The 24,246-nt window shown below is 40.4% G+C and overlaps 1 protein-coding gene across 2 annotated transcripts in view; it reads left to right on the forward strand.

Annotated features, from left to right (window-relative positions):
* Window positions 1–24,246, forward strand: part of FAM13C (family with sequence similarity 13 member C) — a 47,886-nt gene that overhangs the window by 14,282 nt on the left and 9,358 nt on the right. For both annotated transcript variants that reach the window (XM_058810561.1, XM_058810562.1), the window contains exons 5-10: window positions 5,298–5,361; window positions 10,930–11,080; window positions 16,664–16,874; window positions 17,837–17,975; window positions 19,290–19,371; window positions 21,205–21,416. In XM_058810561.1, the coding sequence (XP_058666544.1) occupies window positions 5,298–5,361; window positions 10,930–11,080; window positions 16,664–16,874; window positions 17,837–17,975; window positions 19,290–19,371; window positions 21,205–21,416 (859 nt within the window). The remainder of the gene's footprint in view (window positions 1–5,297; window positions 5,362–10,929; window positions 11,081–16,663; window positions 16,875–17,836; window positions 17,976–19,289; window positions 19,372–21,204; window positions 21,417–24,246) is intronic.

Raw genomic sequence — 24,246 nt, forward strand, 5'->3', positions numbered from 1 at the left:
TGCTGCAGGAGTGTTCCTATACACCTCTCCTCATATATCAGATGTGTAGGGGGAGGACAGGAGAAGGATTTATTTCTGTCTCAAATAAAGGATCAAGGTTGATTGTTTCCAGTGCATCCTGCTGTTACTTCTGCTTTAACTGAATTGCTGCAGAGGGCTACAGCTCTGCCTTTAGTCTCATTGGGGATTAAAGGTGTAAATACCTCTGAACTCTACCGAGGTTTTTAAGAAATCTGTGAGGCAGCTAAAAACCAGATCATTTTAACTTGTCTAAATATGGATTAAAGACTGCTGAAACATGAACAGCTTTTCAGTACAGTTCCTGTTAAGCAGAATAATCCAAGTTTAGGATATTCTAACAAGGGATTCTCATAAACAGATGTGTGACAGAGAAGAACAAACCAGGCCATGTAAGGGCAACAATCCACAGAATTGGCTTAAAAATGCGTATTGTTTCTTTGAGGGGGTAATTTCAATTTATGGTAATCACTGAAACAATAAAGGAAAGTTTTGTGGGATTTGAAGGAAATGGGAGAGTAGACTTGAAGAGATTTGCAGTCAGAAATATAAGGGAATAGTGTCTTGTTTTTGGCTAAGCTGTACCTGACCTGTGAAGCAAGGATTTCAACCTCAAGAGGTGTTTATCATGTATGATTTATGAAAATCAGCATCAATTTAGTAGATGAAATGCCATCTGCATGGAAGGGAACCTTTTCACCTTTTTTCCAGAACATGAATTTCTAATACTATTGCCAGTGATTACTCTGAATACTGCTCTGGTCATTGTGTGTAGCTGGGTTTGGATACGAGTGCAATATAATCTGCACCTTGATAGAAGGCAGATAAAAGTTATAAACAGGTCCTGGGAACAAATAAAGGAATTGCCTTTTTTTTTTTTTTAACAGAGACTAGAAAAGCCAGTATGGAACAATACACATGATTACAACAGCTGCTTCTGCCAATTGCTTTCTCAAAGGCAATCAGCAAAACTGGAGTGGGCTGCAGGCTGTGTGCAGTTACCTGAGCAGAGCCTGGTGCTTTTCTCAGGTGCCTGCTACAGAGAGAGGAGGCTGAAACCAAGCACCCCTGGGCAGTGGGAAGGTTGATGGTTCAGCAAAGGCTGCATGTCAAGTCAGTGTGGAATTCAGAACTACAGTTTGGGGTGAAGTTTTCTGCCAAAGAAAAATTCCTGAAAGTTCTGCCTCTTCACCATTCCCCAAATAAACTGGAAATGAAGTGGTTTCATTTATCAGGATTTATCTGGTCCCACGGCTGGTCCCTATTCTGTGATTCTGTAACTCTATTTTTGGCAGAGGCTGTGGAGTGGCTCTTGGTGTCAGAGCTATGATTGTTCTGCAGTAGAGGTGGAAATGCCCTGGATCTTGGGGTCAGCCAGAGCCTCTCGAGGTTTCTGTGCTTCCCTGAGGGGAGGCCAAGCTCTAGCAAGGCTTTCAGTATTTAAGTTTGCAAGGCAAGTATATTTTGAGAGTGCAGTTCAGGTGGGAACTCTTGAGGTTTCCCTGGTTTCTGCTGAACAGCTACAACTCAGAGATGAGAGGGAGGCAGCAGGGAAGCTGCAGAAGTCCTGATGTCCCCATGCAGACCTGCATGGCTGAGGCAGAGCCTGAGAGGCTGCATTTCCTCACCTGCACAGGCAGCCAGGTGAGCAAGGAGAAAGCTGGGAAATGATTGACTGGTTCTTAAGAACAATTTCTTCAGAGATGGTGGCATTGAAATACTGGTGTTTATGGTTCCAGTAATACTTCTTGTACCAAGGCAGGGAAAAGTTTCTGAGCAAGCTTTTGGGTTGCAGTGCAATTAAAGAAAACAAAGCAAAAGTGGGGATGGGGAGAGGATAGAGGAGGAAGAAGATAAGAGCAGCTCTTGCTGCAGCCCCAGTAAGGGCCACACCTGCTGAGTATGAGAGCTGCCATGGTAAGAATAACAAGGGCTGGCTGGGTTACACAAGGGCTGGGACTCCTGAGACAGGAACTGCTACACTGGCTCTGTGTCTGACCTCCCATTCCAGCACTCAGGGACTGCCCAGGGACTGCCCTTGGGCCCTTCAAGGTGGATTTCTCTTTCATTGCAGGTGTGCACTTTATGTTCACCCCAAAGCCTGTTGCAGTTCTGCATTGCTCTCTAAGGAATCAATCATAGGTGTGCTTGTGAAGCATCCACCTGCAGCAGTTTGGATTTCAAAATGCTTTTTGCCATTTGGGAAGGTCTCAGAAAGGAACCTTCTGTTTTCTGGGTGCTGAGAGGTGCTGGTGGTGTGCTGTGCTGTAGCTCTGGACAGGCTGAATCAGCGCCCTGCCAGGGAGCTGAGACTGCCACTGCTGAGCTGTCAACCACCCAGGCCACCCTCACTGGCTCCTGACTGGACACAGGGGACGAGGGTTGGGCCAGTGTACGCTGCAGGTGACTCTGCAAAAGGAGTTTCATTCCACACAATACTGTGAGGTTGAGGGGCAGGCCTCACACTGGCATTACCAATGCCAAGACACCACACATGTGGTGTTGTGATGCATAAACACATAAACAGCCTGGGCATGGGGTTTGTGTCACCAGAGCTGGGCTGCAGTGACGTTTGCAAGTTACAGAATGTAATGCTCCTTTTTGGGTTTCACAAGGGAAATGTGGTGGGGATTTGCTTAAGTTATCTTCAAACATCTTCCCCAGCTTTTAAAATTATGTGGTTTTATTTGAATTTTATTCAGGTTTAAAAGTGATGTTGTGCATAATTCAAAAATTCACGTGTCCTGGTCTGTATTTTAAACAGCACAGTGCTCATGCAAATTTATTTCCCCCTTGAAGTCAAGTAGGAGCTCTGTTACAGTAATTAGAATTTAGGTGGGGTTTTTTCCTTTCTTTTTTCCTTTCTTTTTTTTTTTTTTTTTTTTTTTTTTTTTTTTACTTATATCCACAAACCTCAAATGTACATGTTACTTATTGCATCTTTGCCATCTCTGTCATGGAGAAAAGGATAATTCTGCTAAAGCCAGTCTATAAAGAAGGGTGAGAGACATATATTTGAGTAGTAGCCACAGAGAGAATTAAAATTTCATTATTTTACAGGATGTAAATTATACAAAATAAGGGTGCCTGCAATTATTCAAAATTTCAGCTAAGGCCTGAAATAATTTTAATGTACTCAGCACAGATGGAAAATGAGGGCTTGTTCCTGCTGCTTTTGAAGTTAATGGATATTTTGTGATTGACTTTTAATGAGAGTAGAATCCAAACCATAGTTATTAAATTGTAAGCCCTGTGTTGCCTGGTGACAATCAGAAAATCTGCATTTGCCTAGCAGAGCAATTAATCTTGGTGAAAATGAAAAAGCACTCCCCAAAACTTTGTGTAGAGTAAGATCAGCTCAGCACACAGGAGAGTGAAAATGCAAATGCTCATCACCCAGAAATGGTTACTCATCTTAATGATTTCAGTATCTCCAGAATCCAAATAATGCATAAATAAAAGCATCTTACTCCAGTATTTCTAGTGTAAAAGGGAACAGTAAAATGAAAGATTAAGGGCATCCTAAAACATCTGGCAAGAGCATCAGCCTGAATGAGATGTGGTACCTCATGGCTGCTGTAAACCTTCTACTCTCCAGAGTGCAAGATTCATGAGGTGTACAGCTGTGAATGATGGAGAACTTTGTACAGTTCCTGTACAGAGTGCTGCTAGCATTTACTGTTTGTTTTTATATTTTTTAAAAAAAGTTGGTTTTTTTTAATATTAAAGGGAGTTCCCATTTGCTCTGTTATGCACCCTGAAAGGTGTTATTGAAACAAAGACTAGAAATGTGCAAGTCTGACACATGTTGTTTTCATCCTTTCCCTCATGTCTAGCTCTAGTTCAATGCAAGAAATCACCTTAAATATTTTTTCTTCATTAGTGAATTAGTTCTTCAGCTGTTTGTAGCCTTGCAGCTGCCTCCTTACGTTTTATTAAACCAAACTATAAATATTTCACTCTTTCCTATTAAATTAGTCCTTTTGCTGTTCTCATGACTCATTTCTGTTCCTATGGGAATTGCACATCTTGGATCCTGTTTGGAGCCAAGTGGTTTTTCATCCTGGTGTAGCTATCTAGTGTGTCTGCTTTGGTAAGAGAAGTGGCACAGCCATCATTTCAGTCATTAAATGCCTCACAAATCCAGGAAGAACTACAACAAACACCTCTGCATCTCTTTGTTCTGATTTTGAGGTCTCTAGAGGATTTTACAGCTATTTCTTTTTGCTGGGATGATGCTATGCCCAGAAAAATATGAGTTATCTTGTGCAAAGAAATCTGGGTTTTGTGTTGGGTTTGATCACATCTCTGAGTGAGTCTCCAGGGTCCAGCAGACATCAGCACCTTTTCAGCACTGACAAATCTCATTCTCTGAGACAGCTGCAGTTTTCTTGCTTCCCCTGAGTCAAGGGTCAGCTTGTTGTTCCCCCATGTCAGGCTCTGAGATCAGGTGTGGGAAGCCTCAGCTCGTTCTGGGGATGGACAGAGTGCTGGTGGGAGGCTACTGGGGTCACTCAGTCTGTGGGAAGCTGTTTCCAGACTTCAGTTTCATTCCTTGGCGTACTGAATTAGTAGCTAACCCTGAGGCTGGGAGCTGGGTGGGGCACAGCTCCTCGGTGGCCACAGCCAGGGGGAAGAGATCTGCCCCTCACTAGGCCAGGGCCTTCCTTTCCTCTTCTCGTGTGGAGAAACAGCAACACACTGAGAGAAAACCCAAGGTGTGGGCATCTCTGATGGCAGCCAAGTGACACTCACTAGAAAATGAGGACATCTCTCTTACAGGCATCTGGGGCCTTTCTGAAATTTCCAAAAGCAGAAGATTGGGAGCCTGAAATGCCATCAAATTTAAATATGGAAAGCTTTATTCTTTATGGCTGTGATATGGGAAAACTCTTGTTCCTGTTTTAAAGCATGTGGGACAAATTGTGCTTAGATTTAAGCATGTGTTTGAGCTTTTTCTTGGCATTAACCCTGTTAGCTCACCAAGTCATAGATCATTCATCTGTAGAAGTTTTTGACACGACAGAGTGAGCCCAGATATTCATGTCATAGTTTCCAGGACTTCATTACAAGTTTAAATGTATTATTTAGGATTCCAATAAAATCACTGTTGTTTTGAATGGGTTAAAAAATAGAGATGTTACTTTCATAGAAATGCTGTTTCTTAAACAGATTAATTCTGTAATTTATAAATTACATACATACATGATGAAAAGCTTGAGATATTTGCAGCACAGATAGGCAATCTATTGAATGAGTTTTTAAATTTTATTTTGTAGAATAGATCAGAGCACAAGCATTTCACCAAAAGAAGCAACTGATCAATTTAACAGCTTAAATGAGGTAAGTGAAACCAAAAGTTGAAATATGATGTTATAAATTTTGAATATATGTTTTGGTTTTTTCTTAATTTCAAGGTCTTGAAATAACGAAATTGCTTAATAATCTTAGATTTGCTTTTTAATGAAAGATTGTAGTCATGTTTTTGAAGAAAAGCTTAAAAATGTGATATGAGACTGCTAAAATAGTTTAAAAGCTAGAAGCAAGAGGTTTAAGCCAACTTTAGATCGCTTTTTGTTTATGCTCAGAAAAGAAGCAAACACTCAATACTGACTGAGTGAAGGGACATCTTTCAAAAACATTTGATTTTTTTTTTCCTCTTATTACAGCTCAAAACTGTTCGTCTGTTAAATGTGAACCGTTATTTATCATATGTTTATAGTATATTTTTATAGAATATATTTATATGTTATATGTCATATAAATATGGACCATAAATATGTTCTGTTTAAAAATAAGGAGTTCTCAAAGTTGCTACATCCTGCAGTAAGCTAGGAGCAGTGCAATGGAGTCTAAAAGGTGCTCTGGTTGTAAGATGGAAGGAGGGGAGAACTGAAGAGGGGAATCAAGGAAAGCCAAATAACACCAGAGAGACTTGGAACAGGCTGCTTTCACAGGGATTGTGTCAGGAGCACAGTGTGGGTGAAGCACAAAAGCTGTTGGTGTGATGACATTGAACCATGGATGAGCCTGGGTGAGGTCCTCACAGTTAGCAATACCCTGGGAGGGGCAGGGGGTAAAGCCAAGCTCTGCAGTAATGCCAAGTGGGAAACCCTGTAAAGCATCTCCCCACACCTGGGGACCCTGCACCCCAGCAACGAGTCCACTCACCTTGCAAGGACAGTGGGGGACACGGCACTTACACAGGGAGCAGTGGGGTTTTTTAGTGCAGGCCAAGACAACACAACAAAACCAGTGGGAGAAAAGAGCTGGGTGAAGAGGAGCCCATTCCTGAAAAACTCTGGGAAAGAGGGCTTTGTTTCCATAATGAGCCAGAGTGCATCTATGTCTATTAATAGATGCCTGACTTGCATTAGGGGAAGACCACAATGTGTCCTTTTAAAGGAACTCAGACCTAATCTTCTCCTTGCAGTGAATTGTTTCCTCTGCATTTTGTGTCACTGTTGTGCAGCTCACTGTAGAAAATCTCAATGCTGACAGGCAGGGCACATTCAGTGACAATACAAGAGAGTACACTCAGCCTCTCTAGAGCCACCTCAGGCCCTGGGAGAAATCATTAAGTCATTGTTTCTTTTGAGAAGCCCCAATGCAAATATTCACTCAAGCTTCCGCTTGAAAGCTTCCATTTAAAATCCTTGCAAAGGATTCCTTAAAGGCTAAAATAAAGATATTGTAATAAATCAGTGTAAAATAATAAAACCAATTATTAGCTTAGAAATGTAAATAAATTGTTAATAACCAATGAGGAATGAGCAAGGGTTACAACCGGGTGCTTTCTTTTGCAAAATCTTAGATTCTTTTGTGTCTCAGGTCCATTGCAAATCTGTGCCATAAGAAAAATTCTCTTTCTGGAATAGAGAAAATGGTGTCTCTCTTCACTGCTCACCCTTGGCATTATGCAGACCCAGGGCATATCTTGTTCTATCTTATTGTTGCTTGTTTGTTCCCCATAAAGGAAGTTCTGAATTGAAAATGTCATATGCCTCAAGGCACAAATATTGCCTTAACGGATACTGCAGAGATTTATTTATATTCCCATAAAATGTGCCTATCTTATTTTAACCTGAACTCTCAGATTAAAAAGCTGTTCCAGTGTGACATATAAAAGCATTAATTTCCTTAGAGTGAAAAAATGGAACAGGTTGAAATTTGCTCAGTTTTTTTTCCAATATGAATCACTTCAAAGGCTATTAAATGCTGAAAGCTTGGATTACTCTCCTTCTCTGCCCCAGCCGGTTTCATAAATCCAGTAAATCCATCAATAAACTGGATATAATAGAATAGCTGCCTTCCTGTCTGGGAGGCACAGGGGCAGGCCCAGGGGCAGGCTGCAGGCATCCTTTCATTCAGGAGCACTGTGTGAGGGTCAGGGTGGTATCCGTTTATGCAGGAAGCACCAAGCCTGGCTTTGCTCCTCACCCTCCTGTCTGAGTAGGAGCAGAGCTCATGGCTGGGGCACACCTGGGTCCTTTCCTTTTCCCTCGGTTCTTCAATTTATTAAACCTTTGGTGTCCACAAGAATGAGACAAAGAGTGCTGATAATAATAATCCTTTATTTGGGAAATAAATTCTTCCTAAAGGCAAATTCTTCCTCATTTGTCACATTGTCTCCTGTCAGGCTATGGCCTCCTGGACATGCTGACCAACACATCCCTCAGTGCTGATCCCGCTGGGCATGGCCCTGTGCCATGCCAGGGTACTGCCTCTCAGTGCCGCAGCATTTTGGTGATGAACTGGGAGAATTTGCTCTTTCAGTATCCCACTCTCCAGAGGGATATAACAGTGTGTGGCATTCATCTAGATGTGAGAGATTATCTGTTATCTCAGTAATTCCTTACCCTAAGGCCTCCCCTCTTCCTTTTCAACAATCACTGGTTGGAAGGAGTGATGATCAGTGGGTCCTGGCTCAGTTTGTAGAGAAGGTGTCTCTACTACAGGCTGAGCTTCCTCTGGGAGTGGCAGTCCTTTTGTACTGTGCTTTCTCCAGCAAAGGCTATGGCACGTCAGTGACTCTGTTTTCTTAAGGTATTATCAAAAATAACAAATGGCTGAGAAGGACTACACTGTTTCTCTTCCTGTGTTTCTCTGACTTCCTATAAATTTCTCCATTTTACCATTATTTATAATAATGTACAATGCTTCTTCACTAGGGGAATTGGCTTAGCTTACGATCTTTGAATTGTCAGTTGCTTAAAGAGGACATAAGAAGAGATAAGAAACCTTCATCCAAGACAATTATAATTGCTTCTTTTTCAAATTTTTGGAATACTCTTCTTAAGAGAAAACAATATGGTTATTTTTCCAAGGCAATTTATGGATCCATTTGAGATAGTAATTACTGCATCAGGAAACCTCATGCTAGGCACCATAATGAACCTGCAATGAACACCATATCTGAAGTATTTGTACTGAGATCTTAGCTGATATAGGACACCACAGCTTAAATTACTTCTGTCACACTGGATTTCCATGTAGGGGCATTCTCAAATTGATGGTGATGCCCACCATGGCCTGACTTTTCCCTCTGTGTGTTTCAGCTGTTTGCACTGGCTTCTAACATGTTTAGCTGCTTCCTTTGACCAGCCATGAGCAGAGGTGGCCCAGGCAGTCCCTGGGACAGGTCTGGCCATGGCAGAGCTGTGAGCAGCATGTGCACAGGCTGCTTCTCCTCCAGAGGAGATGTGCTGGCCTTTGCTCTCAGCTGTGTACCCTGCCACATTTCCTGTTAATTTGTGGTGACTTTTTCCTGGACAGTGCAGTGTGGCAGTGCTGTAGCACTCTGCTGTGGGTGAGGATAAGATGGGGTTGGTGGTACACTCCAGATTCATCATCTCCCTGGTAACATCAAGACAATCAAAACTATTTAGTGTTTTCTCAAATCCCTGTCAAGGGCACACTCATGAAAATAGATAAGGTATTTCTAATATCATTATTATATGATTTTCTTTTAGTGTTATGGCAGTGGCTGGAAATTTGCCATCCACCCACCTTCCCCAGATGGGTGAAAAATATCATTTAGAGCAACCGAATATAAACCAGCTGGTGAAGAACAGCATAAGCATTGCTGAAATGCAGTGTTTAACAATGCAGTCTGTGAGAATGCTTTTACACTGAACTTCCCATAAATATCAATGTGTCAAAAGGAATAGTGATGCAAAGTGAATGTGTTTTCTTGAAATGGGATTTTTCTTGTCAAATGCTTAAAGTAATAGTCCATGAAGGTTAAGTCCTTTTATCAGACATTCACTTACATTTTCCTTATTGGCACATCCTCTGGGTTGTCATCTGTGTTCTCCCTAATTTTCCTCAGCTGTTCTCCTGGTAAGGTCCATGCTGTCATCAGAGTCCTCACTGGTTTGTAACTGGTACAAACTGTCATCTTTTGCTAGATGACATTAATGACTGTAAAATTCTGCCTGTCTGTGATAATTTCACAGCCACTTTGTTTGGGTTTAGTTGGGATGACAGACAATGGGAAATGAGGACTTCCCAAAGCAGTGCCATAGGTATGATGCAAGTCAGCATCCTTTCCTTGACAAGGAAATGCACTGCCCCCTGAAAGCTTTTAAGGGCAAGAAGGTTTCTATGATTTTCCTGAATTTTATAAAAGGAATGAAAGGATAAAGGCAGAAAGTCATCCCTGATCTTCTCAGACAACCAAGCTGTTTTTTTTTTTTAACCAAAAGTTATCTTCAGTTTTACAGAAGGAGTGCCTTACAACAAAAATTATGCAAAGATGTATTAAACTACTCGTCATGTAGGTGATGTATTGTCACACAAAGGAAATCAGACCAATAAATAAATTCATTTTTCATTAAATGAATCAAGAAATTGGTTTCAGGTGTTTGACAGAATGAGGGAAAGGCTTTTCAGGGTATACATTTGAGGATTTTTTTATTTTTTGCATCTCAGATTATTTTCTTCAGAAAATGTCCTTCATAAATATGTATCACTTGAGTGACTTAATGTAATATGTACATTCTGTGTGCGCCAGCTGTGTGGTTATTAGGACAGCCTTGTGTGGTTTTGTTTTATGTTTTGAGCTGTATTTCCCTCGAGATGGGGGAGCTGGATGCGTGGGGTGCGGGGAGTGACTCATTTTGCCCAGTCAGATGGTGATTAGGGCTTTCACAGCATTTCCATCACAGCGAGATGCTTGTGTCAGATCGTGCAGCTCAGTGCTGCATGCAGCATTAAAAATTCAGATCAGAGCTGGACCACGCATGGCACAGAGGCTGGAAGTGAGGTGGCACATAACTGTCCCTGTCATTGATTTGCCTGCAGCCAGTGACAAAGATGTGTTGATTTTACCTTTGCAGCGGATCACAAATGATCTGCTGCCCTGGAGAACTGGCAGCAGCCCTCATAAAAGCCCTGTCTGCACAATGAAGTATCTCTAAAACAGCCAATTAAAAAAATCTCTCTCCCAAGAATCCCTTGAGTGATCGTGTTGTCAGTAACTCTTTGTTCATGGCTGTGCACTGCACTCACAGGCTGGAGAGGGAGATTGGATTTTTTATGAATGGTAAATGGGGAGGGACATAATGTCATCAGATCGTGATGTCAGCCCAATGAATGAAATACTTCTTTAATGTATTGCTTCAAGCCCAGGAGGAGGGACACCATCTCAGCTTGGCTGCCTGGAATAAATCTCCTCTTGCTGACAAAGTCATCTTTCCCACGTGCCATGAATAATCCATGTAAATTGGGACTTAAATAACCAGGAGTCAAGAAACTCATGGAATAGTGCACGTTTGCTCCCCCACGTCCTCCCGGAGCTGGCAGTGGAACACCCCTTTGCAGGCGCTGCCGATGGGCTCCGGGAGTTGAAGAGCAATTGCTGATCCCCGTTGTTCTCTACCCAGCCCAATGTTCTGCTTTTGTCTGCAGAATTCTTTGTTGAAGCTGCAAGCCCTGGAAAGTGATCTGTGCTCTGCGTTTCTGCCAGCCCAGGAGGAAACTCCCCAGCTGCCGGCACCCAAGGACACAGCCCCTTCTCCAGCCCACAGCAGCGTGCAAGCTGATGGGGCCAGTTGTGGAGGTAAGCCAGCGTGCCATGATGTGCTCTCATTTGCAATTATAAAAAAGCCTTGTGACTTGCACTTTAAAATCAGGCTTGCAGCCCTCTGGGAAACAGTGCAGAGCTAATGCAAAGCACCATTTCCTCCTGCAAACGCTGTGTAACGTAAAAAGGGGTGATACCTGTTAAAAGAATGGAAATTAACAGCTGTAACTGTCCTGTTTTCTGAGAGGGAATTTTCCTTTTCAGAGAGGTTTTAAGAATCCAAATTATTTTATTTTTTAGTTTTAATCTGTTATTTTTCCACAAGTAAATTTACTCTCTTTACTTCCTATGTCTGTATTGTGTGAGATCACCTGCCATATCATGTAATTCTATTTTTGTCATTCTTTTTGTCAGAGCAATATCACTTCATTTCTCCTATTATTGATTTTAATTTAATGCATCAGCAGAGAGATAGCGAAGGTGAGTTTTACAGCATGTGGATTTTAATCATTCATGATCCTGTATTATTACCCAGCTGGGCAAACTGTGGTGTGTTATCTCTCCCTCTTCCCTCAATAGAGAAATAAATAGCCCTAAGGTTCAGCACTGTTTTTGTCAATTCATGGCTTGTAGTCACAGGGCTGGCAGAGTCGTGATGCTCAATAGAAGAGGAGTCACTGCTCGTGAAAAATAGGTCAAAGGCAGTGTGACTAATACATCTCACAGACAAGTGACATGAATACACAAATACCTAAGTCGTGCACCATGTATGGTTCAAATTAAGGCAGGTAGGTCAGTAATCCCTTTGCAATTGTTGTTTCATATCAGAAAAAAAATCTGGGTTAAGAAGAACTTATTTTAGGAGCTGCTTGCTCAGCATTTTCAGCGAGAAATAACATTAGGTTATTTACAAAAAAAAATTATAGTATTACACAAATTATAGTGTTTTACTTTAAAAATTTCAAAGTTTGAGGTTGGCACTGGAAAAATCAAGGAACGATGCATGTAAAAATCAAATTATCATGAAGATGAAGGAATCTAAAAATGCTAAATGTCCTGGTTTTGTTTTCTTTTTAAAAAGAGGGTGTGTTAGTCCAGCCAGGCAATTACTTTAATAGCTCTTGAACACAGCTATGGAGCCTGGACTGGGACTAACCTTGATGGGTATCTGAAGCAGAAACAGGTCTCATTTGTGTGCTGCACAGGAAAAGACATTCTGCAGCTCACCCAAAACCTGCACTGACTCCTTTCCTTTGTGTCAGGGTGGAAAGGACTCCTTTCCCAGTAGTTTGCTGCATTATTTTGCTCTGGTGGTTTCATAGTTCATTGTTAGGATGGTTCTTAATTGTTTCCCCTTAATTATTTTTTGCTGTTTTGATTAGATTTTCTTTTTATTTATGCTGGTGGTGACTGCTGCTTCCAATCCTCTCTCTACTCCCATTTCCCCTCTGCAGCCACATGGGGAAATGTTGCATGATGTAGCATTTCTCTTGCACAGTTTCAGAGCATGCTCTGCCACTCCAGCAGTTCAAACTCATGCTTTAGTTAGAGCTTATCTATTTAATGGGTTTTATTGTGCCCTCATTCCTCTTAACATCTGCTTTGTGGTTTGTGGCATTTTTAGTAACTTGCCATTTTGCACAGACAGAGCTGGTCCTAATTCTGTCTCTTAAATTGCTGCTGAAATCTTCTGATGCATTGAGCTGTCACATGGCACTGTTGGCTATTTGAGCTCCACCTTAGCTGGAAGTCCAGGGATTTGTACCAGGCTGGGAAGAGTTTCTAGAGGATGTGCCATGCATGTTACATCTTTAGTTTTCAGCCTTTCCTCAGTGGATATGGGAAAATTAACACAATCCTTTCAATCAACAAATTTTAGAAAGTGTACATCATATGGATGGAGATTGAAGATACAACAGTATAGTAAGATGACAGGGTGCCTCAGTTTTAAGGGGATGAGCAGTAACTTATCTCTGAGAAAAGTCAGCAATTTCCAGTTTACTTTTGAATAATTGAGAGCTGAATTAGAGTTGCCAGAGTGAGTCTGTAAAGAGTTGTGATGGGTACCAAAGTTAGTTTTTTAAAGGGGTAATTATAGAAAAGTAGGGTGCAATTTCTGTAACTTTTGGATATGAGATTACACCACAGAAATGCCTGCAGCAATGAGCAGCTGAACCTAACTACAGGAAATGACTTCTAAATTACTTTCAAATTAAAAATTCTGATAGAGGCATTCACAGATGTAATGTGTTTAGGACTGAACACACTACATCTGAATATTATTTTTTCTGTACAAGAGATTTCTGTGTATTATTGTTTCACTTGAAGCATATCACAGGTATAAATAAATGCAGGATTGTACCATAGGACTTGTCACATGAAGTCCACCTGTTGAACCATGCTGCAGATTATCAGACACTAGAATTTGGCTTTAATTCCTGTGGTGTTCTCCTGTCAGTGCTAAGCTGCATGGAGTAGATAGGATGGAATAGATGCTAAAAGGGGCATGTTACTTGCTTGGGTAGACGTGGCTTTAATTCCCAGTTTTGGCAAAAATAGAGGCTAAAATTAGACAAGATACATGAAGACAGGTAGAATTTTGGTCAGTTCATGGGCTACTCTTAGGATAATATTTAGTGTCTTGTTTAGGATCTACACAGAACTGGAATCAGGATGATGGCCTTAAGTTAATTAAAAATTGAATTGATTAGAACTTGTCATCACCCTGAGATGTCCTACTATTTCAGTAGTTGTGCCACTGAAATGAATCAGTCTGAATTATTTGCTGACCACTTCTGACTATTTGGTAGTAATTTAATGCACTTCTAGTAGAGTTGGAACTAAACTCTTTCTTGGGCCATAGCAAAGTTGCATGAGTATTCAAGCCTTGCTGTCAGAAGGCCAAGGAAATGAAAGTGCCCTGGCCTTTGGGAAATATTCCCAAATTATAAACATGCAGGTTGTCTCCCTTTTGTTTGCTAGCAGAATAAAAGAACCTCCTTGAACTTTGTGTGCTTGGTTTTACACTGGAGCTGCACCAGCCACTACTTTTCCTGTGTATATATTTTCCAGGAGTGCTTAGTCTTGAACCTGTGCATTTCTTCCATTTCTGAGCCTGGGCTGTGCCTATGAAATTGTCTGGCTGTAGATGTGAGGAGCAGCAAATGTTTGTCACCATATGGTTTAGCAGTGGTACAGGCTGTCTCCTGCATGAAGGACATTTTTAGGTCCACAGGAAGTCAGAGTTCAAATGTTGGAAAGTTATTTCCTTCACTTATCAAACACAGACTAGCTGATCTTTTTATAACATCATTTTCCTTTCACAGTCAGGGTACTGCTACCTAATACTTATTCCTTGTAATAACAGAACATGAAAAACTGTGCAATTTTTCTTAGTCGACCTATTTCCCAGTGATTATGTGTTTCTTGAAGTTCAAAGATGGTGAAATTAAAGCAAGGGAAGCCAGGTTCTTCTCACTGACAATACTGTTCTTCAGAAAAAAACAACCCAGCAACAACAACAGATCAAAAACCAAACAAAAGTATTAATTTTACAAAAAATTTTACAGAGTAAGGAAAGAGGGTACACTTTTGTTGCAGAACACCAATTATTCCAGCCATTGTCACTGCCTGTTGTCAGTGTCCATGATTGCCCAGGACTGCTCAGTGCTCCACCCCTGCCTTTCCCAGGTGCCTTCCTGGGGTCTCTTTGTGGGAGGATTTGAATCTCATACAAGGTTTAGGAGATTGGGGTGTTGCTCTGGTATCTTGGAGAGCTGAATCTGACCTACAGAGGATCAAGTACTTAGAGGAAGGATGCAAGGTTAGGATTAATCAACTACATTGTCTCATTGTGAAAATGCTTAACATAATTTTAATTGATGATGCTGGTAAGAGTAGATGAGCTTGTAAATACAAGAGTTGTGTAACTTTTGCTTGGCAGACTAAACTGTGATTATACAATATAAAATAGGATTTTTGTTGTTGTTTGTAAAGCAAAAGCAGTTGGATAATGTCCAATAAAATTATATTTAAGCCATTGTAATTTCTATTTTTTAGAGAAATATAGGGTTGGGGTTTTTTTGAAGGGTTTCATTCAGACCTGGTTTTCACCACTGCCACAGTGTAGCAATAGGGATTTGCAGTTTTGGTATTAGTTGGGAAGAGGGCAAAAAAAATGTACTACAAAGGTTCTATTCAAATCCTGGAAAAAATACTCACTCAGCATGGGAATGTGATGTCCCATGTGCAAAGCAGAAAATCGAAAGTGAAGGTAAAAGAATTTACCTAAACCTGCCAGTTCTTCTGTGAGTAAACTCATGCACAGTTGTTTTTCAGGGCAATTTTAGTCTTGCATTGAATAAAAAGATTCTGTGAAATGTATTAGAATGCATGATATATGGCAAATATAATACTGGTTAGAATGACATACATGCTGCCTGGAAATGCAAAATAATAGATATTAATTAAAAAGCTGTATATATGAATGAGCTTAGAAAAAAAAGAAAATAATGCAGATGGTGCAAAATATAGTGTACTATGGAAACCGCTGTAGGAGAATCTGAGTCAGGGTACAAACTTTGCTTTAGCAAAGCAAAGGAGAAAATATTTTAGGCAAGAACTTTTATGAGATTATGGAGGTTCTCCCTAGAAAGTATAATCTGCATTAAATCTCAATCATCTGATAGCAAAAATATTGATTAGGTTTGATCATCATCATGCATTTCACCTACTGAGGGTGAGGAAGAAGATTCAATATTGAATATTCCCTTCAATGGACTCGGGTAGAGTACAGGAAGATGAACCCCTGATGTTCCCTACGTAGGCCCTGTAATGTGCCATTATTTTTCATGTTACCTATAAACAGAACCAGTGTGAGGAGTTTCATCAATTCCTACTTTTTCTAGCTTGACCGTCATTATAAAACAAATTTTACCTTTTAAGCATCTGTGGTGAGGTTTGCATTTACAGTCCAAGACATTGCTAACACCACAAGCATTGTTAGTACCACAAGCATGACTCCTCCATGGAGCAGACACTGTCCATGACCTTGAGTAAATAAACTGAATGTTCTTGGTGGTGGTTGTTATTTTCTTATCTTGTGTTCTTTGAGCCAAGGCTATGTTACTGTTGCCCAACAAAATTCTGCAGGATGTGCAAACAGCCCTGGAGGTTCTTACCACCAGGACATATTATATTTTTTACCTTCTTTTCTCTTCACCAAGGGACTAAATGAAAAATCAAAAAATTAAACTTGTTGTGGGCAGTCATCATCTTCTTCAGGAAAGTGGTTTTCAAAAGCAAACAGATCTATGAAAATATAAGTAATGCTTCTATTCTGGGAAACTCTCCATCTTTACTTCATAGTTTATAAATACACCCATCCACCTCCTCCTGTGGAACTCAGAAAGGATTTTTGTGAAGCCAGTGGCAGTACTTCTATTTTCTCATCCTCAGTGCTGTGTCCACCCTGCATGCAACACTTTGCTGATCTGTTTGCTGCTCACTTTGAATACTCATGCTTGGAATACCTCTGTAAAGACAAGTTTTTATTGACCTAGGTAGCTGTACCCCATGTGAGTGCCCCTCAGTCCTCAGTGATTTATGCTTTCTTTCCAGAGCCCGTGCCAGCGCACAGGGACTGGCAGAATGACATGGAGAGCAGCCCACAGGAGCACCACTCGCTAGGGACCAGCCGACTGCTGTATCACATCACAGATGGAGACAATCCTCTCCTGTCACCACGCTGCTCTATCTTCAGCCAAAGCCAGAGATTTAACCTAGACACAGAGTCTGCCCCTTCTCCACCAAGTGCTCAACCTTTCATGATGTAAGAAAATCTATTTTAATTCTTATGCATTTTTAAGACTTTTTCTGCAATTCACAACCTTTGACTCTTCATGGGTTTTTTTTTCAGTTGTTGCTATGTAATAAAAAACAAATGTTTTTATTGTGGTGTATTTTGAAGTGGATGATTTGCAACACCAGAAATAGGAACTAGTGTTTCCTCAGTCATAACACTGTACGATATTTTTTTTGAAGTCTTTGTTAATTACAGTTAGCAAGGACAGTTTTAAATGTTAGTAATTAGAATGAGAGTGAGCACAAGATAGAGAGGGCTCTCTAGGTATAATACTAAAAAATTCAGCTGTAATTGAGCTGCAGCTTGAGTCACTGATGAGGGGTGACAGTGACATAAAGCATATGAACAATCCAGGTATGTGATTTCCAGAAACCAAGCTGTGAGTCTCAGAGAGAAATCAAACTTTCTTAAAAGCTGATATACAGAGCTTTAGCTTCAGCTGCATATGGATAATAATCAACTCTATTGACTTGTAGCTGTAAATAATCAGAAACTAAACTGTCTTCCAAATGATAATGTTCATTTCCAGTAATGAAGAACTCCCTGAGCTTACTTTTATAAATCATGTCACTACAGTCTCCTGTTATACTTGAAAGATTTTGTGAATAAAGGTGTGGGTGTTAAATGTAAATACTGGATCAGGCTTTTGCCTAGTAGATTTTTTTTTTGAAATATATTCAGAAATCCCATGATTAATTAAAAAAAAAGAGAGAATGAAAGACAGATGGTGAACCCATTAGAATACTCTAGGGGTACCTTCAAGCAAAAGCAATTATTTTATGCTTACTTTATAAAACTAAGTTGTCTCTGTCCAGTGAAAGAGTAGAATAGCCATGAATTCTGAAATGCTAAGTGTGAAGTGTGCCTGAAAACAAGGCATGGTCTGTTATAGCTCTTAGATCCCATAACTCTGCTTTTGGCTTTTGCAGGCCAAGAAGTTCTTCCAGGTGTAGCTGTGAAGACTGCAAAGAACCACAGACAGTAACACAGCTTACCAAGCATCTTCAAAGCCTCAAGAGAAAAATTAGGAAGTATGAAGAAAAGTTTGAGCAAGAAAAAAAATACCTGGTAAGACAATATTTGAAAAGGTAAATACTCCAAGAGAGAGGCAAGAATCCCAGTATATTTAAACTTATTCAAACAATGTGAGATATGGTATTTCTGGTAAAATGAAATAGGAAAAACTTCAATGAATAGCTTTTCAGCATCTTTCAGTGCATGCAGTAGTTCTGAGACTTTTAATTTTCTTTGAATTACCTTTGTTGCAAAATTTCCATCTTTGAGAAGTGTGAATCAGTGAAACACAGCTGACAGGCTTGTGAAACAAAATTGTGCAAAAGGTGAAAAGCTACTTATTTGCTTTGTAGGAGTCATTTGCCTGGAAACTTGTTCTGCTGTGCAGATCCCTTCATTCAGGCAGGCTCCTATGAACATCCAAAGCCTGGGGCTCTGTACAAGCTGATGGTAAAAATCAGAGAAATAAAACTTGTGGGGGTTGTTTGAGGTCAATGGTGAGTGCTGTGCTGGGAATTGTGCAGTATAAGAATATTAAAACATACCTGATGCTAAGGAGGTGCACAACACAAATCAGGGAAGTTTGTGACATTTTCTGACTGTATTAAAATTAAGCAAATGATACATTACCTTTTAATCCTGTTAATGGCCAGAACCTTGTGCACTGTGGGCATCATATGCTCCTAGGAGGACAATTTCATACCTAAACAACCCTCACAATATGGTCAGAAAAGAAATTATTTCAGAAGCTTGATTTTGCGAAATTATTTTGCAATTTTATATATCTGAGTTTTGTGTAAATTCACTTTAATTTGCAGACAATTTCTAAATGCAAAATAACCCCTGATCTACAAAGCCTTTGTTATTTATTTCTTTTGAAATCACTCTTGCACAGGATTTTTCATTTGATTAATTAAGCAGATCAGTTGAAATTCTGAAAATGCTGTATCCCAAGAGAATCCCAGTCTTATGGTAAGAGCTTATTCCTGCAAAGGACAGAGAGCTTCAGTTAGCATCCTGGAAATCACTTAGGAACTTGACTAAAATTAGGTATTTGATCAATCCTTTTGAAGTCACCGAAGTTATTTATTCAATTAGTCAGAGATTGAAATGTTCATTGCTGTCCTTTTTGGGATCAGAGACATAACACTCAGATCCTTGTGGCACTGTGTCACAATGGGGAGAGATAAGCCATGACAAATTAATGCCATGCTCAAGCCAGATGCTCTGCATGGCTCTGATAGAGTGCAGTCAGAACTACGGACATTTTGTAGCACGCTGGGGATGGGGAGGGTTTTATCTGTTTGATCCTTTAACTGTCAGTTCCTTCTCTTTCTTTACATTCTTTACATTTTCCTTTGCATTCAGCCTTCTCATGGTGACAAGACTTCCAATCCTGAGGTTCTGAAGTGGATGAATGCTCTGGCCAAAGGTCGGAAGCAGCTCAAAGGTACATAATAGAGTGTTGTGTTCCTTTGCTGCTGAGCCTTTTGGAAGTGGGAGTGTACCTGGAACCTTTTCAAGTCAGTTTTCTAACCTCACTGCTCTGCTTATTTTTCACAGTGTGTGGCAATAAGTCTCCCAATGGCAAGAAAGATATTATGTGATATGGCTTGCCTTGATTCCTGAAAGCAGGGATTAAAGTGAGCCAGTTCAGCCTCCATACCAAGGCTGGAAAGGGGAAGGGGGAAACGCCATCATCTCTCCCTCATCACTATAAACATTCATGAAAAAGGCAGTGCTGTTCTGAGCCCTTTCATGAGGGTCTAAAACACAGAAGTTAAAAGTTTCCTTGCAATAGCACAAATGTAGGTGCAACTGTTTCTTTAGGATTGAGGATACATATCTCTAAGTATTTAATTTATTTTGATCATAAAAACATATTTTTACTTGATAATAAATTTGGCCTTGAGGGTCAGGTTTTGCCCTTGACCGTCAGCATACCACTCCATTACGTCTGTGGGTGTATCAGATGCTTTCCCTTGGGGAGTCTGTAGCCAAGACTGATTGATTTTTTTTTTTTTTTTGAAGGCTATTTATAATTCACTAAATCTTTTTTTTTATCTTTTTTTTTTTTTTTTTTTTGCTCTGTTATAAATGGATTCTCACTACTAAATAAATTGTAGTATTATCTTTCATCTCTGTTCTGGATGTAGTTAATAATGTAGATATAGAGGATGTGATTGTGGTAAATAAAGAAGTAGAAACTTATCTTTCAGTAAATTTCTTCTGGAAATTCTCCCTTGAGTACTATCCTATATGACTATGAGATGATGATGCTAATTACTATTATTATTTCCCGTTGAACTCTGTTGCAAATACAGGAAGGGCAAATGCGAAGAAATGGCCAATCTGCATGGTTATTTTCTGAAGATTGTATCTCTGATTCATCCACTGAATCTCCTGTCCAGAGGGTCTAGGCTTCATAGATCAGCCTCACCTTCACACCCCAAATGCCTCAATCCTGTGACAACCCTTGATTTTTGTTATCTTGGATAATGGCACTGCTTTTAAATGAAGCCAGATTCATGAGGATCACATGCCAAGTACAATTGAAATGGAAAACACTCAAATGTTTGTAGATCCTTCTTCAAATTTGCAAGGCTTGTCTATCCTTTCTAGCTCTTATGGGTTTACTAAAAATTACTGGTTTTCCCCTCAAAGCTGGCCTATATCCTCAGACTGTCACAAATAAAAAATTATGTTACTGTTTCTGCATGGATTTCAACAAATTTAGCACAGTTGGAGACATCAATCTCCTGCCTTGCCCAAGGTCCTTCACCAGACAGGCGTGTGCTCAGAACAAAATCTGGTTTTATGGGAGCTAATTCAGATTTTAATTCAATTTCCTTGTTGCTCTGTGCAGGTCCCTGGAGCTCCAGGGGCTTTGGCTTGGTGTCAAGTTAATAGAGTCACACATGCTTTATCACATCCAGGCAGGCTGCTGACTGGGAAGCTTCTGTCTTCTGCTGGGGTGCTCAGGTGCTCTTCTGCCAAGGGAAGTCATTTAAGAAAGAAAGGGGTGGCTTCTCCTTGTGAGGACCACTTGAGCAGCATGGCAGGGTGACCTCTGGAAGGGAGAGGGACAGTTTAAATTGCTCTAGGAAGCAAAAGATGTTACACATTAAAGTGAAGCAGAATTACTTTCCTACATGCCTGTGGTATGATAATAATTGTTAGCAAGGAGTAGGAAAGTTTCAGGTTTTTTTCCCTAGTAGTGTCACAGAAAACTACTTTGCAAATTCTTCTAATCTATTTACTTGCCATGCATTTTGCCTTTCAGAGCTTAAACTCAGAATGTCAGAAGAGCAAAACTGTACCTCCTCAGTGCCCCAAAGAAATGAGCAGTGTGAAGGCAGTGGCACCTCTAAAGAGGCTGGCACACAGGAGGCCACCAGCATGGAACCAGCTCCCTCAGTGGAAGAAACCATGGACAGTGTGTTGAGACGACTAAAGGAGAAAAGACAACACTTCAACCTCCCTGAGACTATTAAGGTATTTAAGAAGCATGGCTGTTCCCCCAGAACTCTCACCTGAGGCAGATACTGGTGTGTGGCTGGCTCAGGGTGTGCCAGGGAGTGCACATCCTCTGTCTGCTGGCATTGCAGTGCATTTTCTCTCTAATGAGGTGGGACCTCTAGTGCTGTTCCCAGAAGTGACACTTCTGAGAAGAATTGCTGAGGTGCAGAAGGCTTTTCAAGCAGTGCTAAGCATTTTCTGCTCAGAGAAACTGAGCATGTTTCTGCTCATGTGAAACTGTTTGCCAGGCACTGCAGGAACCTGCTGACTTGAGGCTGTGTGCCCAGAACTGCATACCTGGTGTTCTGAAAGTGGTGGCAGCACAAGCACCTTGAGTCCACAGAAACTGTGTGACTAAAAACATTCCTGAAGGTATTTTGATGATAAAAATCCCCTCTCAGCTGAGAAATGCTGAAAGCCTCTGCAGAGTCAGTAGCATGCACTGAGGTGACAGGGACAGCACAACCATCCAGACTGCTTTGCTCTCCTGAGCTTGTACATGTGTGCTGATCCTGCCTCTGCTCCCCCATGTTCTCAATTACTCTTCTGAATGTAGGAGCAATATTCCATGGAACATGATTGCTTGGCTGAGAAATCAGTTTTTTTGTTTTAAAATCAGTTTTTTTGTTTAAAAAAAAAGTACATACCTTAAATTTTTGCTATGCCTTCACATTGCTGGCACAATATGGGGTTCTCTAAAACAATAGGTGCCACCCAAACCCCCACTCTTTTAGGGGCTGTTTTTGCTGTCAGAGGATGCTGTCCTGATGCTATTATAGCCAAGCAGAACAATAAATTTTGCCCTCAAAGGTACCTAAAATCAAAATGTTGACAGTAACATTTAGACTTTGGCTGGTGAATTAGAAAGGTGAAGGGGTGAGAGGGTGAAGAACTAAATGTTAAACTATGTGAGAACTAAGAAATTATTCTGGGTGGATTTCAGTACCAGAGAGTATCCAGCAGAGATAATTTTTAATTTTTGTTTTGTTTCTATTCTTGGTTCTCAAACAACTAGTTGCTATATTAAAACCAGGACTGTGCATAACAATGCCACGCTTCTCACATTTTGGGTGCTGCATACATGACTGATTTTTTAATTGTTTCTTTTTCTGTGCTACTTTTTTAGAAAGAGAAATGAAATGGAAAATGTGTTTCATAACCAGAAAACAAAAAAAAAGGCAACAAAACCATGCTATTCTGTATATAGCTCTAACATCCTAACAGTGCAGACTGTAGGATAATATTTTCAGTCATTAATTTTTTTATTAATGGGGTGAGATCAGATGACACCAAAACAAATCTCTCTGATGAAATCCAGTTCAAAAATCTTTCTTATAAAAATAAGTGGGTATCTGTCCCACTCATTTTTCAATTTTTCTGAACTCCCCCTAATTTTCCAAGAGAACCTTCTAAATTTAAGAAATGGCAATGCAGGCTTGGAATATTTTCGCAAACAAGGAAGTAATGTAAATTAAATGTTTGCACATGACAATATTTTCAATTTTTTTTAAGATCCTATTAATTTTCTTTTTGTTTTACTGTGGAGAGAACTTGTGTTTTAAAAACTGTTAGCAAAGGTGCTTGGTAATACTTATCAAAACTGCTGGGGAACAGAGACTTGAGCAGGAATAACATGAAATCAAATTGATCTATTCCAAAATGATATATTTTAGTAGCTCCCTAAGCATAATATCAAAAAAGATTGGATTTTGATTATGAGTCATCCTGGACTTTTGGGGGAGAATGAGGTTTGTGGCACCGATGATGTGAAATGAATCAAGGATGTCTGTGGTAACAGCAAAGATCAAAGGCTTCATTTCAGCTACAAACAACTTTGGTTTTACTGTAGATATATTTTATGTGCAACATTTTGTTTTCCATATAACATTTAGATCCTGCACTGGAATCTGAGCTAGATTAATAGTAAACTAGGCAGCAGCTAAACGTTTTTTTTGATATTTAGTTATTTTGGCCAAAGATAGGATTTCCACAAAAGCCTGCCAGGTTCTCCCCTGTAGTTCCCTGTGGAAAACCTCTAAAACCCAGCTGAAATACATGTGGGAGCATGTGTGTCGTAAGAAAGGTACAGAGTAAAATCCCAGTATATCTAAAGAGTACAGAGCACAAGACCTGAATAGGAAACACAGTATATGGTTTCCAGAATCAAACACCCCTCCTGCAAAAAGCCTGTGAGTAGTCATTGAATGAGAAAGCAAAGAGAAAATTGGGGTTGGCCTGTGCATGGCTCAGTACCCCACAAAGGGGTGGCCACCTCTTATTGTTTGTATTACATAAATTACACCTCCCAGTATATTATTGGGAGATGGTAATTTATGTAATAGCTCATCTTGGGTTTAGCTACAAGGCTTTAGGAAAAAAAATAAGGTTAAGAGTATAAATGTAGGAGTTCAAGAGATAAAAGGCAAATAAACACAACTTTAATAATACTACTGAAAAAGCTGCACCAAATCCCCCCAAAAACAAATCCAAGACCCAGCTCCCAGCTTGGCATCCACTGTGAGAGTTGGGTGACTGTGCCTCAGTGCCTGGGGGAGCAGCAGCTCTGTGCTGCTCAGCTCTGGCTCACAGCCTTTCCCAGAGGGGGAGGGCTGGAGCTGCCCTGATGGGAGCTGGCACTGCTCTATGGAGGTGTCATGTCACTCACTGCCTTTCTTTATACTTTTTGTTTCTAAGTTTGTGTCAAATGCTGCTTTGTAATCAGCCACCACACATCCCCAAGTGGCAGACCAAGGCCCTGGGAACCTGACTCTGTGCCTGCATGGAAACAAAGCACTGCCTTTGACAG

The sequence above is a fragment of the Ammospiza caudacuta genome, chromosome 9 (assembly GCF_027887145.1).
Source record: "Ammospiza caudacuta isolate bAmmCau1 chromosome 9, bAmmCau1.pri, whole genome shotgun sequence".
Classification (NCBI taxonomy): Eukaryota; Metazoa; Chordata; class Aves; order Passeriformes; family Passerellidae; genus Ammospiza; species Ammospiza caudacuta.